A 16,225-nucleotide genomic window follows, 5' to 3' on the forward strand; every position below is an offset into this window, starting at 1 on the left:
AATAATTAAAAAGAAATAGTTTTCAGTGGCCTGATCATCCATGCTTAAGCACACACCTAGCACCCAGGAGGTGTTAAATAATATATATAACTGTATATTTAATATATAATATATATATATATTTACTATATATATAAAGGTTTTTCTTATTTGAGAGTAAATTCCAAATTATTCAGCTATGTGGATTTACAAGTACTTTCTCTTGATAATTCACCTGCTTAAAGCATACATTAGCTGGGGGGAGTGATTCTTTAGTTTGCAAAAGGCAGGGCAAAATGTACATACATATATACACACCTAAAAATACATATATGCATGCCTTTGAAACTTTCAAATAGAAGCAAATGTAATGCAATATAAATCTAGTTTTTGCACTTAAAATCCAGACATTTTGCACTTAAAATATGAAACTGCTGGGAATGTTTTATCTGACATTATATAGCAAAAAGCATGTATACATGCTTAGTAATCATTACAGATGTATGTTTAGATCATATTGTCAGACATTCATTTTGAAGGTCATTCTTTGCAACTTTAGATACAATTAGCATTGGAAACCAATTTTCCTCCCTAAAAATATTTTGAATCAATACTTAATATTGAAATAGCAATTCCTTAGTTATTTAGCTATTCATTGGTTGTAAATGCACTGGTATTTGCTATTAACTCATTTGTATAAATGAGTTTTGAGACTATATTTTCTAACTATATTGATAGAATTTTAACAGATACTGGCCTTTTTAAAAAATAGAAAATGGTTAATGTTATTTAGAATCCTAAACTGCAATTAAACAAATGACAAATGTGATTTGCTGTGCAGTATCTACATGTTCATACATTTGGGAATAAACGTCAAAAGCTGACTTTAGCCACACAGGCTTTCCATCTCATGTTTTTGTGAGCTCTTCTGTGGTAAATCTTCAGGAATTCAGTAGAGTTCCACTAAAATGGGAAGATCTGTCACTTAGCTATTGGTATACTCAATTTTACCCTGTAGAGGTGGTCGAGAAACTCATTCATGTAATTTACCTTTCCATATCTAATGGTGGAAGTATTTATTTGTTAAAGGAAACATTTTCAGTGTTTGGGGACAGTGTGTGTGTGTGTGTGTGTGTGTGTGTGTGTGTGTGTGTGTGTGTGTGTGTGTGTGTGTGTGTGTGTGTGTGTGTGTGTGTGTGTGTGTGTGTGTGTGTGTGTGTGTGTGTGTATGCGCACGTGTGTGTGCGTGTAGTGCGTTTTCAGGCTCTTAGGAGGATGGCTTGTGGGGGAGGAGGAAGTGTGTGTGCTGTTCCAATTGCAGGGTACCTCAAATCAGATTTCAGGATCCTCAGGCTTCAGTCCAATTGACTCTTGAAGGAACTAAGTTACAGGAATGGTCTTAAATACCTTTATGGGACTCAGCTTCTACAGAAAGGAAATTGGAAAAGATCTATTTTTTTGTAGCTGCAAAACCCTATTCATGTAGAGTAATGGCATCAAAGGAGAAAGTCATCACAGGTCTCTTTTCAGATCTGCACATACACTATTTTAACATGGGAGTGTCTGAAATAGGGGTACATGTTTAAATTGGGCCCACTGGGATCAGGCTAGAAGTGTCGCTACTGGGCTAGTAAGGAATGCACATGTGGCCAAGGGGCAAGGGCAGGCTTCTCCTAAAGGCATTCATTACAAAGAATAAAATACACATCACTGTGCAGGTCAAATAACATAAAGCTCACAGGCTACTAGATTCCCCACTCTGGTCTACAAGGTCACTTATCTTTTAAAAAAAAATTTAAATTTATTTTATTGAAGTATAGTTGATTTTCAATATTGTGTTAATTTCCTGAGCCCATTTCCACTATCCCTGCCATGACCAGGTGCTCCTCTCAGAGCACAGAGTACAGTCTGTGCAACACAGTCATGTGACAGATGGTCATTTTATGTTTTCTAAGTTGCGTATTGACATTTTTGTACCATATTCTACTTCTCTGAGACTCAGCAATCTCCTCCATCCATGACTTTTACATCCAGTAATAGATTAGGACATAGGGCTGCATCCCTTTCAGTAACAGAGAAATTGCTATACTCCTCTGCTCTTTCTACTGGCAAACTTTTGTTTGACTACAGCTGTTAAAGAAATCCTTTTGCCAAAAGTAGGAAATCAGGGAAATCAAGTTTAAAAAAAAAAATCAGTATTTTCATTAAACTCAGTGTGTAAGAATCCTTGTTTCCTAATCTTAAGGGTCTAAAAGGAAATTTTATTTTTAGCAAAGGATAGTGTAACATTACAAATTTATAGTGACTGTTCGTGAAAACTGCCACTAGAGCATTTTATAAATGTAGCCAAATCAGAATGACTCTACTTTTTCCTTTGGATCCCAAAGTCTTCTGTGGCATCCATTTTTGATTGAAATTTAAAAAATAAGCTCTAAGACCTATCTATCTGTTTAAAAATGGTTATCCCCTGGAAGTTCTAGGAAAGAAACTGTCAGATAAATGTCATGTAAAACCATCAATTCTTAGACTTACTCCATTCACAAACATCAGTCTTGTATCAGCTGCTAATTCTTAAAAAGATAATTATTGCTAAAATGTAAGTAGCAGAGTTATCTAATTTTTCCTTCCAAGAAAGTAATAAAAATCAGTCTTTTGAAAAATTACCAGATATGCATAAAACTTTTAACTTTAGCAGAAACCAAAAATAGAGTTAAAGGAAAAAAAAAGCATAACAGCAATAAACCTTTATTGGGATTTTTTTTTTTAACAAAATAATTTTAAAAACAAAACCCCCCACATGTAAACAAGAAAGTAAACAAGAAAGTTAGTTAGCATTATTATGTACATCCAAGAATCAAAACAAGTTCTGGGTTAACATTCCATAATCCAGTAAAATGTTTTGACCCATCAATGTTCAGGGTAACTGCATTTAATATTATCAATAACGGAATCTTATCTTTGAACATTATAAAATGGTTTATGGATTATAAACTGTAAAGTTTAGGTTTTTGTTTTTCCCACCAATCCATATGCCACATGTCTACTAGTCCTAAAATGTATTGATGTTCTCCATATTAGTCCAAAATATCCATTATCCGAAATTAACCAGGTTACAGCTATCTGATCTCCTCCAGAAGAGTTTTTATGGTGGGATGTGCTAGAACCCATATATGACAACATCATTTTTCAAAGCTAACCTAATTCTAAATTCTAACTAATCTGCCACTTCTTCACTTATTCTCACTTTCTATCCATACATTAAATACCATAGCAACTTTACCTTAAAAAATGCAGCTAATACATGAATACACATTCAGGCAGTAATTTCTGACAAAGTTATAGTTTATTTACCAAGAAAAAATGCTAATTTTTAAAATTTAGGTTGAGTACTGTCATAGTAGTGTTATTTAACTGAGAATGATGGCTTCAATTTAGAGGGTTCAGTGTACACATTAATACAGTTCAAAACTAAGGAGATTAAATTATAACTCATATGGAGAAAATCTAAGTTCTTGGAAGAAAGATCAAAATATATTGTTTTATTACTAAAAAATGTTATTAATTCAGTGTCTCTTTTTGCTAATTATATTTAATTCACTTTTATAAGCTTTACAAAAAAGAGCCTGGATAATTTTTGTAAAAGGCTTCAATTTGAGTTTAAAATGTAATTCTTTTCTGTCAGTTAAAATGATTTAAAGATGTGCACAATATGTTTGTGCTATTTAAGGCAGGTGCCAAGCACATTTTGAAAGGTAAGAAACTTACCAACTAGAATGTTCTCCCAAAGGAAAAAAAAAGAAAAGAAAAGCTCATAACAGTTTTTGTTTAAGACAGATGTTTAAATAGCACTCTTCTTTTAGGTAATTTAAAAATAATTTGGCAGGTGAACCACCTATGGTCATAACACATATCGCTTACAAAGGACAAGTTAACAGATACAGAATTAATGATATACTTTTAATATTTTTACAGGTCTCTTTAAGCTGGTGCCTAGTGGCTTTAACAAGATTTGTATTCAGTGAAAAAGATTTAGAACATAAACTACGCTAAGTAATGAATATAATTTCTCTATGCCATGCAGAAGTCAACATTTACACATCATCACTCCTAAACAGTTTTAATTAAAATCCAAACTGTTCCCATTTTTGCATCATTGTCATTCTTTGGCAAAAGATTCAAAACAGCCATGGGTTAGGAAACAACTGTTTACTCATGGTCTTCATTTTTGCAAAATAAATGTGTTTTGTAAAAGGAATCTGCACTGTGCCTGGTTTATACTAAATAATTATAATAGGCAAAATATAATGGCTTTTTTGATTAATCTACTCCTAAAGCTTTGAGTTGCCGTTCAATCTCTTCATCGGAGATTGTAGCCTTTGAAGTAGAGGCAGATGGTAAGCTTCGGGCTGCTGATGGAGCTTTGGCCATCTATATTAAAGAGAGAAAAAGAGAAAAAATGTGTATTATCAAACTTTTGGGATAGGACATAAAGGATGTGCTGCAAACCGGTGTAATTTACTTTTCAAACAAATATTAAAAATATGCAACCTAACATAAAGGAAAACTTAAAACAATTAAGTGACACAAATGATAGAGAAAATATTTCCAACTGAGAGAATAAGACATTCATACCTTTCCAGAGATTTCAATTCCAATTTCATCAAGAACTTGATTCACAATATCTTGGCTTTCTTCTTCATCATCAGAGCCATCAAAGATGTCATCAAGTGTGTCATTGACTTGAGAGGAGGGGAGGAAACAAAGCAGTTACTTTCAAACAGATTTCAGGTTAGGTTTATATTTTTAGAAAAAGGCCCAACTATGTAATTTACACAGTACAAATAAAATTTATGAATAGATGGAGAAAAGTAAAGATCTTAGGTAGTTTACACTTAAGTAGAACAGAAAAAAAAATAAACAGTTTGTGATAAATGGAAAGGTAAATGATTATAAAGCTTCAAAGGGAAGAGAGTATATCCACCTGGGGGGAGGTAAAATGTGAGATGGTCCTTGAAGAACACATAGGATTTAACCAAACAGAGATAGCGTAGTGTGAGCAAAGACAATAGGGAATATATATAAGAAAGAGTAAGTTCCTCTGTTTATTTAAGATGTATATAAGAAAGAGTAAGTTCCTCTGTTTATTTAAGATGTATAAATGGAAAATGGTTGAGAAGGAAAGAATTAAAGCAACTGGCCTGTGATCATTACTAACATGATCACCGGGGAATGCCCCCAGAGAAAGGAAGACAAGTAACCTAGTCTGATCTCTCTGTAAGCACACTGCGAATTGGGCTCCTGGTAAACAGACTAATATTTGCTAGCAAGAGAGTCCTTGTTTATGGAATGCTCCTAGCAGGCTGTTTTTGCTTTGGTATTGCTATAGCTACTATCTATGGGTTTATATCCATGACTCCCTAGAAAATAACATAAAAGGTAGGTGACCATCTGAGGTATAAATTTAATATATTTCCTAAAATGCTCTTTTCAACATGAGATGATAAGCAAACCTATTGGACACATCATCTCTTATGCTAGGTCAAAGAGCTTATGTCTGATATGGAAAGAAAAGATTTGGAGAGTCATTTGGGACATCCACCACTCTCCTTGTTTTGCATGTACATCTTAATAGCTTGTATCCTTGACATTGCTACTAAAGCTTGATATTGGTTAAGATCTCTGATTTGTATGAGCACGGTTTGATAATTTAATTTTTTGTGTTAGTTTAATAGTATAAAGTCAATTGGAAAAAGCTAAACAGCTAAAGGCCAGAAAAGTGGAATATCATCTCCGAAGAAGTAAAATGAATGTTAAGACTTTAATTACAATCTCAATTCTTCCACTTAGTACCTGTGCAACTTTGGGGGAAGTCATTTTACCTCTCTGAGCCTCAGTATTCGCACTGACAAAATAAAGGGGCTTGACCTGAAAATTGTTTCTGATTTATAATGTAGGATTTTATTTTGTAGTCAGAAAGAAGCCACTGTGGGAATATGATCAGCACACTCAGAGGTAAGCTTCTAGAAAAATAATTTAGCAGTGATACTCAGATTATAGTGAAGTAACAAGGGAGGTGGGGAGTCCAGGTCAGAGTTTATAAGGGCCTGAATGCAAAACGACTTGCAGAAAAAATGAAAGAAAAGGATGGAGGAGAAACACCAGAATGGTGTAATCAGGATGTAATAAAAATTTCCCAAAGATCTTGTTTCCAAAATCTAAATGTGAACAAGCGTTGGAGCAACACTGTACAATATAAATTCTAATTGGACAAAGACATGTCCATTTAAACCTTGAATTTATCTTTGGGTGAAAATACTAATGTTAAAATACCTTACTGAAAAAACAGGTAACCACCAATAACTACTATTCTTTCAGACTCACTTTCAAATTACTAAAACACAAACAAGAATTGTGACAGATACAAGTTTTAAGTACAAGCTTATGATTCTCTTCATTATAGCTTAATGGAATAGTTAATCCCTCTGTTAAGATCTGCTCACACCTGTGTCACCACTGGAGTCCACATAAACATATTAGATACCGTGATCATTATATAAATGACAATTCCCTCAGTCATTAAAAATTCACTAATGATGTCTTCGAAAAATTATATTTTTAAAAGTAAAGGTTCAAAGTAAAAACTAAACAATTTTTGGAACTATCAAAGATACATGTACAGTATCATTAAACCTTAGAAGGAAAATAGATACTCTGAAATAGAATACTAGAACAAAGGTAAATTTAGTAATCCTAGTAATTTAATTAGATACTATTTTATGCAATAAATGCCATTAAATTAAAATGCTAGCAGATAAGCAGAACTAAACTGGCATATCCCGACATAGTTGTAAAACAATTAGAAAATATCTTTGCGAAATAATGATGCCAGCTTTGACATATCATACAAATAATGATTCAATGTTGACCAGGGTGTTGTGAAGGGTCACTCATTTATTATCGGTGAAATAAAGATGGGTATAGTCCTTCCGGAAAAAGTCTGGCAGTATGAATCAAAAGCTTTATAAAAGTTAATACTCTAAGAACATTGAAGAAATTCAGACAAAGAAACATATTTATCAAAGGATTATCAAATACATTGAACATTTTAAAACAATCTTATTGACCAATGTAAGAATGGTTCAATAAATTAGGGTATATTGATGTTACATAATATTAAAGCCATTAAAAAAATAGACTTCAGAGAAAATTCAAGGTAATGAGTACATGTTTATGTTATACTACTGTTTTTTAAAGGCAAGGTAAGATTCAAAATTGTCCATGTTATATTATCTCATTTTATAAGATATGGAGAAATATAGGAAAGACATATACAATGTTAACCCTAACTATATCTGGGTGGTGTGATGATAAATTTTTTTTATAGCTTTGTTCATTTTATTCCTCATATTTCCACCACAGCCTGTAGTTTATACTCAAAAAGAAGAAAATTAAATATTAAATTTAGACTCTGGAAAGGGAAAAAGAAAAAAGAAAGAACTCCGTTATCTCTACCTCCAATATAAATAGATTTTCTATAGCATGAAATATATACATTAAATTTATATATAGATAGATATACATTAGATATTCTATAGTATGAAAAAATAAAAATATATCTTCTCTATATATTTATAGATCTTCTATAGTATGAAAGAATCAACACAACTCTTAAACTATCTAACTTATACCAGGAAGAGTTATTTTATTCACAAGTTGGTTTCGGTCCTCTAATCAACAAAGTAAGACTGCTGAGGCCAATATGGCATAGAAGTATGGCATCACATATTTTATATTTTTCCTTCAGTTAAATGTTAATAGAATTTTGAGCCTTATATAAAAATACAATGAAATTACAATATAGTCATCTATCTAGAAGGGAGCTGTATCATTTCTTTTCTCATCATTTGTGCCTTCGTGGATGAGAATATGAGGTTGCTAGTAAATAAACTTGCTAATTCAAAGAGAAAAACCTGTAAATTTCATTACAAGTTATTAAACTTACTCATTTCTTCAGTCATTTCCATTTTCATGTTTTCCTTCTGGAAATTCTGCATTGTTTGTAATGTCTTTTGTGGATCCATCTTCTTGTTAACTGCCTGCATTGTCTAAATATATGAAAAGATTCACGTTAGCTACATAATTATGAAAATTTTACTATGGAGTAAGTCCAAAGGGAGCACATCAATAAAAGGCAGGTTTCTTAAAGATATTCTACCATAATCAAACATAATAGCGTTAGTATTCTAGAAAAAAAATGAAATGCTCATTTGGAAACCATCTGCTTAACATCTATATAATAAAGACAACTGCGAAAAACCTCATCTGAACAGTAGGCAAAAAATTATATAATAAAAAACACTGGGGCTTCCCTGGTGGCGCAGTGGTTGAAAGTCCGCTTGCCGATGCAGGGGACACGGGTTCGTGCCCCGGTCCGGGAAGATCCCACATGCTGCGGAGTGGCTAGGCCCGTGAGCCATGGCCGCTGAGCCTGCGCGTCCGGAGGCTGTGCTCCGCAACAGGAGAGGCCCGCGTACCGAAAAAAAAAAAAAAAAAAACACTGACAACATAAAATCCACTGCTACTCAAATGGGAAAACTACATTTGCCTATAATGTGGCAAGCAGGTAATGTCTAAATTAAAAAGAATTGTTTAATTTTTTCAAAAAATTTCAAAAGTTTTAATGTCTAAATTAAAGGATATACTAGCATAGATATTTAACCTATTAATTCATTTTAAACCATGATTTCAAGAAATGTTCAAAACATTGAGTTTTGCAAAAATACGTGAAAAGAATTCTCTTACATTTTATATTCACAACTACTTTTGTTAAAAGAAATTAATGCCACCTAGTAAGGCCAAAATATTTTATTATTATGTATGTGTCTGTGTATATATTATATGTGTGTATTATATGAAATATGTCAGTTTCAAAGATACAAAGCAAACACGGTCTTTTATGCATGCTGCAGCCAAAGTAATCTTTGCAAGTATGACACTGTACCCCCCAACCCCCACCAGCCTACACATACCTAACTCTCCAGTGGCTTTGCATTGCTTTTAGTATTAAAAGCCAAATTCCATAATTGACCTGTGATACCAAGCACCATCTGAACTCTGATTAACAAGCCAGTCTCATTCTACACCACTGTCCTCTAGACACACTGATCTAATATTTCCTTAAATGTGCTATGTTTCCTCCTGCCACAGGACCTTTGCATATACTGTCCCTCACCTGGAATGCTCTTCTTTATTTGCTTTCACTATCAATACTTCAGATTTCAGTTTACATACAACTTCCTTAGGGAAGTAGTCCCTGACACCCTAGGTTAGAACAGATACCCCTGTTAAATCCTACTCACTATAGATAAAATTTTATTTATTGGTGTAAATTACATTACTTTACTCGCAAATTACATTACTGTTACAAAAATATACTAAAAACAACAAGGATGCTGACAGTGATAATAGAGCAGCTAATGCCTATATATATTAGCTTTCTGTGTGCCAGGCACTGTTCTAAGCACTTTACATACAATATTTAAAGTTAATTGACATTTAAACCTAACAAGTCTTTATGTGCTAGGTATTACCATTTCCCCTCCATTACAAATGGAGAATGAAGGTATAGGAAGGTGAAATAGCTTGCTAAGGTCACATAGCTACCAAGTGAGATCTGAACCCAAGTAATCTGACTCCAAAGCTTATGTTTTAATCACTGCACTAAACTACATCTCAAATGGGCTGCCTTTTAAATAGACTTTAACCTATTACAGGTTAAGCCCTTGCCTGGTTTTACTTTCCATTTCATCTCCATCACTTATTGTAATTCCTACTTAGGGGACCTAAACAAATATTTCCTGAATTAATAAATTTCTGAGAAATTTAAGTGAAAACTAATTCATACATTGCTATATGGCAGGACCACATTAGGTACCTTTTCCTCCCCTGTCACATGCAGAAAATTGCAAAATGAGTAGTCTTCCTCCTCAACATTATTGAAACGTTATCCAGTCCAGGTGTGTGATCTTCAGATATGACCTTTTCCTCAAATTAGACAGACATTTAGTTCTGTCAATTTGGTAAAACCAAAAAAGGAAAAAAAAGTTTTTGCCTTTAACTGTGTTTTTCACTGTAAGATGACTAAGATTCCTAGAGAGTAAAAACTAACAGAACGAAGGTATATTGAAATATTGTTTTTTTAAGGAACAAATGTGCCACTGTACATAAGATGGGCACATTCTATTTTCATGTGTTCTGCAGTCTAAAAGGCAATTATACTTGATCCTCATTATTTCTGGATTCCTTAGTTTTGAATTTGCCTACTCACTAAAATATATTTGTAACAAGTCAACACTTGCAGTACTTTTGTGCTCACTTGTGGACATGAGCAGAGCTGCAAAACATCTGAGTCACCCAACACACGTTTCCAGCTTTGTTCAAGCAAGGTGACACTCTGCCATCTTGACTCAGCACTAATACTGTAAATTAGTGTTTTCTTTGCGGTTTATTTTGTGCCTTTGGTTGGTTGAGGGTTAAAATGTACTGAAGTGTGGTCTAGCGTTTCTAAGTGCAAGAAGCCTGTGACGTGCCTTGGATCAAATGTGGAAAAATTGGAAAAAATACAAATGTGGAAAAAATACATTTGTTAGATAAGCTTTTTTCAGGCATGAGTTACAGTGCTACTGACCATGAGTTCAATGTTAATGATCAACTATGATAAGTAAGGTGTCTTTCAACAGAAACATATAAAACAGGGTTAGGTATAGACTGGTTGACAAAAATTGTGATCAAAGGCTCACAGGAACCTAAGCCTGCATTTCCCCTAGGAGCAATGGTTTGATATTCCCTAATTCAGTATTCCTGACTTTATAGAACATAACTACTGCAAATAATGAGAATCAACTGTTATGTACTATTTTCCTAATATAAACCTGTACTTTCTCTCCTCTGTAACTTTTCTTCCTTTTGCTCTTCACATTCATATTCTTTCTTCCCTTTATTTAAAGCCTATTGATATTTAAGACGTAGGTCTTCTGCAAAGTCTTTCAGATCAAGTATGATTGCCTTTTAAACTGCAGAACACATGGAAATAGAATGTGTCCATCTTATGTACAGTAAGTACTATTCAGGGATCTGTGCAGTTTACTGAAACCTAGCATAGACTGATGTATAGTGAGTTTCCTTGTCAGACACATCTTAACCTCCTCCCATCCCCGACTGAACTACATAAGATCTGTGAGGGCAGAGCCTTTGTCTGGAATTTCTGATTTCTCACAATTCTTAATATACATCAAAGAGCTCATTACTTATTAAATGTCTGAAAGGCTCACAGTCCTCTAAGGTCTATAGTAAAAACACTAATTTTTTTAATGTAAAGACTGTAAGTTAAACTTAAGTTCCTGATAAAAATTAACTGATAACTTCTTCTCACGATACTCATGTGTCCTTCTGACACATTCATGAAAATGAATCAAGAGAAAATTATTATTCAAATTATTATACCAAAACTTACGGCATAATGAAATAAGGCCAAAAATCTTAAAATGATGTTTTAAGTCAATTTTAAAAATTTAGAAGCTACATATAATCTTGCAACAGTGGAACTGCCCTGGAACAAAAATTTTTATATTAAAACAAATCAATAAAAAAATCTAGAAATATTTATCTGGATTATGTAGTATTATAACTCATTTTATTAAAAATTAGAAAGATTCTGTAACACATATATATCAGAGGGTGCTTTAAATTTAATTTGAATCTAATCTGAATACTGACATTTAAATATCTCAGATAAAATCATAAAGCTATGGATATAAAGGTTCCCACTTACTTTTGCTGTAGTAGACATTGCTCCTGCCATCTTCATCTGGGAGTTCATCACTTTTGTTTGTGTGGACATAGACGTGACTTTTGAACTTACAGCAAAAGTTCTTGTTTTCTGTTTCCTTAGATGTACAAGCTGTTTGGCTAAAACTCTGCAAGCTTCTTTATTACCAATCTTGGCCATTTTCTTAATTTCTAATTCCTAAGAGAGGAAATAAAAAGAGGGGAACAAAATCATTAAGGGGAAGTCCTCAATGATTTAAGAAGAATAGACTGAACATATACAATATACCATTTCACCCTGATTATGAAAAAAGAAAGAGGCTAGTATAAAGTCACAGAAATAGTAATATGAGAGGGAAATTTATCCTACATGTCTACATGGAAAAGAGAGAACTAGTACCTTCATCCAGAAATACAAAACAAGTCTACAAAACAGTACTCACATAAAGCCCAGAAGAGAATTTAAAAACTCAACCCAAAAGCAGGTAGGAAAAAAAGGATAAAAAAAAAAAATCAAACAAAGAGTTGGTAGGAGATAGCAAAATAGAAGACCACAGTGGTATATTTAAAGCTAGTAATATAGACAATTATGTTAGGTGAAAAGATCCGTCTCCATCTCAAATAAAAGGCAGACTGTTATATTAGATAAGAACATAAAGGCAATTATATGCTATCTCAAGAAACCAAATTTAATTACCAAAACAAAGCTAAATAGAGCTAAGTAAAAGGATAGAAGAATATATTCTATATAAATACTTACTAAAATCTGGAAATTTGGAGTGGTTACATTAACCAGATCAAAAAAACTTAACTTACCAGAATAAAAAGGGGCATTTCAATAATAATAAAGGAATTAATACATAAAGGTGTCAAAACAATCCTAAATGTGTACGCACCTAAAACAGTACTTCCAAATTTATGAAGCAAAAACTGATAGAACTGAAAGGCATAACAGACAAATACATAACTAGGATGAGGGGTATCCACAGCTCCTTTCTTAAGTATATTGCTGTACTTGTTAGGACAAGTGGACAGAAAATCTGTAATGATACAGAAGATTTACAAAAACACTATCACCAACTTGACCTAAGCAACATTTACTAAAAGCTCCATCGCCAACAGCAGAATATTCACTCTTTGCAAGTGTACACTAAAAATAAAAATCACCAAAATATACCATATTCTGTAACAGAAAACAAGGCTCAACAAATATAAAAGGATTGAAATCATATGAGGTATGATCTCTAACTACAGTAAAATTAAACTAGAAAGCAGTAAGAAAAATATGAAAGGAAAAACAGAAGCAGATATCAAACAATGTGGTTTGAAATAAGTCATGGGTTAAAGAAAAAAATCAGAGGGGAAATGAGATAATATTTTAAATTAATAAAATGAAAATGCCCCATATCAAAACGTGTGAGCTGCAGTTTAAAAAAAATTCTTAGAAACGTATAGCATTAGAGCTTACATTAAAAAAATGAATATCTCGTCGGCTTCAAAATAGAGAAAGTAGAAAGAAGAGCAAATAAAACATAAAGTAAACAAAAGGAAGGAAATAATATAAACAAGAAATGTATGAACTAGGAAAGAAAAAATACAGAAAATTAATGAGATCAAAGGCTGTTTTTTTTACAGGAAATTGATCAAATTGATAAACCACTAGCCAGTCAGAAGAGGGAAAAAAACTGAGACAGACAGAGAGAACACACAAACGATAAATATTGGGAATGTAAAGGGAGGCATCACTTTATATCCTAAAGATGTTAAAGAATAATAAAAAATATTATAAACACGATGTCATTACCTTTTAAAATTTAGTAGAAATGGACAAATTACTTGACAGATACACACTACCAAATCTCATTCAGAAAGGTAGATAGCGTGATCCATTCTATATCTATTTTCTAAAAATTGAAAATTTTAGAATTTAAAAATCTATCCACAAAGATAGATTTTTGTGTAGCTTAAAATCTATCCACAAAGAAAACTTCACTCCCAATGGCTTTACTGATGAAACCTATCAAACATTTAAGAAAGAAATACACAAACCCTTCCAGTAAATGAAACAGTAAGGCGCACTTGCCAATTCATGCTTTAAGGTCAGCAGTACTCTGACGTCAAAACCACATAAAGACACTATACAAAAAGATAACTACAAATTAACAGCTTTTATGAACAGAGATGCTAATATTCTTATGAAAATTTCAGCAAACAGAAATAAAAGTATTTTTAAAAAATTCATCATTACCAATGAAGTTTATCCCAGTAGCAAAAGCTTGATTCAGCTTTGGAATTCAACTTTGGAATTCATCAATGACATAATTCACTATACTAACAGACTAAAGAAGAAGAACTACATAATCATCATCTCAACAGATGCAAAAAAAAAAAAAAAAAAAGCAGCACTTGACAAAATTAATTCCTGATAAAAACTCTCAACAAACTAGATACAAAAGGAACTTCCTCAACCTGAGAAAGGGCCTCTACAAAAAGCCTACAGTTAATATCATACTTAATGATGAAAGACTGAATGTCTTCCCCTAAAATCAGTAAAAAGAGGTTATAAACCACTTTTAACATTGGAAGTCCTGGCCAGTGTAATAAGGTATAAAAAAAAAAAAGCATTAAGATTGAAAAGGAAGATGAAAAATTTTATTTACACAGATGACATGACTGTCTATGTAGGAAGAGATAATAAAATAGACAGAATCCACAAACAGGTTACTAGAATAAGTGAGTTTAGGAAGGTTACAGGATAAAAGATCAATATACAAAAAAATGAATGTATTTCTAAATACCAGCAACACAAAATCAGAAATCTGATGAAAGAAGCACAGGATTAGTATAATTACAAGTACAAATACTGCTGAGAAAAATTTTAATCTAAATAAATAGAGAGATATAGCATGCTCATGGGTTGAAAGATTAACATTGTTAAGATGCCAAATTGGTTCAATGTAATCCCAATCAAAATCTGATCCTTTTTTGTAGAAATTGACAAATTTACTTTAAAGTTCATAGGGAAATACAAAGCACCTAAAATAGCCAAAACAATTTTAAAAAGAAGCACAAAACTTAAGGGTTAATGCTATACAACTTTAAGACTTAATTATTAAGTGTTAGTAAAAACAGTGTGGTATTGGCTTAAAAATAGTTATATAGTAAAGCAATTATACTCTAATAAAGATGTTAAAAAAAAAAGAATAGTCATATAGGTCAATGGAAGAGCATAGAGTCAAGAATGAGGCCCACGTGTATTTGAACAAATGATTTTCCGCAAAGATGACAAGGTATTTGAATAGGGAAAGATGTCACCAACAAATGATGATGGAGCAACTGAATATCCAAATGCAAAACATGAACCTCTACCCTTACCTGACAACACAGTAAAATTTAATTCAGTAAGATTCACAGTCCTAAATGTAAGAACTGAAATTATAATACTTCTAGAAGAAAATCTCAGAGAAAATATTAGTGACTTAGGGTTAAGCAAAGATTTCTTAGATAGGACACTAAAAGTACTAAATCACAGAAGAAAAAAAATAAATAAATTTCACTTGATCAAAATAAAAATCTTCTGTTCCTCAAAAGACACTCTTAGGGAAATAAAGGACCAAGCCAAGAACTGGAAAAAATAACTGCAAAACATATATTCAATAAAGCACTTGCACTCAGAATATATAAAGAACTCTCACAACTAAATAATTAGAAAACTTGATGAAAAAAATAGGTAAAATATTTCAATAGACACTTTGGCAAAGAAAATATTTAAATGGTGAACAGGCACATGAAAAGATGCTGAACATCATTAGTGATTAGGGAAATGCAATTTAAAATGACAATCTACTAAACACCACTAGAATGGCTAAAATATGAAGACTGTAAACTCCAACTATTGGCTGGGATGTGAAACAATTTTATTCTCATATATAACTGGTGGGAACAGAAAATATTATAGTTATATATATACTCTCATATATAACTGGTGGGAACAACAACTTTAAAAAATTATTTAGCATTCGTATACAGTCAAACATACATTTAACCTGTGATCTACCAAGCAATCCCACCCCTAGGAAACATATGTTCAAACAAAGACTTCAACTGAATGTTTATAACAACCTTTATCAAAATAGCTGAAACCTGGAAATAACCCAAATGTCCACTGGTTGGTGAATGGGATAGACAAACTGTGAAATGTCCACACAATGAAATAATATTCATCAATAAAAAGGAGTTAGTATTCATACATGTAACAACACTGATTAATCTCAAAATAATTATGAATGAAAGAAGCCATATAAAAATGAATTCACTTTATGATTCCATCTATATAAAATTCTAGGAAATGTAAACTAATCTACAATGACAGATCAGTGTTGCCTAACTATGGAGGGAAACAGGGAGGGATGGGTAGAAG

General features: G+C 32.5%; 1 protein-coding gene across 1 annotated transcript in view; it reads right to left on the bottom strand.

Moving 5' to 3' along the window:
* Window positions 1–2,708: 2,708 nt before the first annotated feature.
* CHMP2B (charged multivesicular body protein 2B) overlaps window positions 2,709–16,225 on the bottom strand; it is a 29,952-nt gene continuing 16,435 nt past the window's right edge. Inside the window, exons 3-6 of the mRNA XM_019923196.3 lie at window positions 11,810–12,004; window positions 7,982–8,084; window positions 4,612–4,718; window positions 2,709–4,407 (exon numbers count right to left, since the gene is read on the bottom strand). Coding sequence (XP_019778755.1) covers window positions 4,297–4,407; window positions 4,612–4,718; window positions 7,982–8,084; window positions 11,810–12,004 — 516 coding nt within the window. The 3' untranslated portion in view covers window positions 2,709–4,296. The remainder of the gene's footprint in view (window positions 4,408–4,611; window positions 4,719–7,981; window positions 8,085–11,809; window positions 12,005–16,225) is intronic.

This window comes from Tursiops truncatus, chromosome 4, assembly GCF_011762595.2.
Source record: "Tursiops truncatus isolate mTurTru1 chromosome 4, mTurTru1.mat.Y, whole genome shotgun sequence".
Classification (NCBI taxonomy): domain Eukaryota; kingdom Metazoa; phylum Chordata; class Mammalia; order Artiodactyla; family Delphinidae; genus Tursiops; species Tursiops truncatus.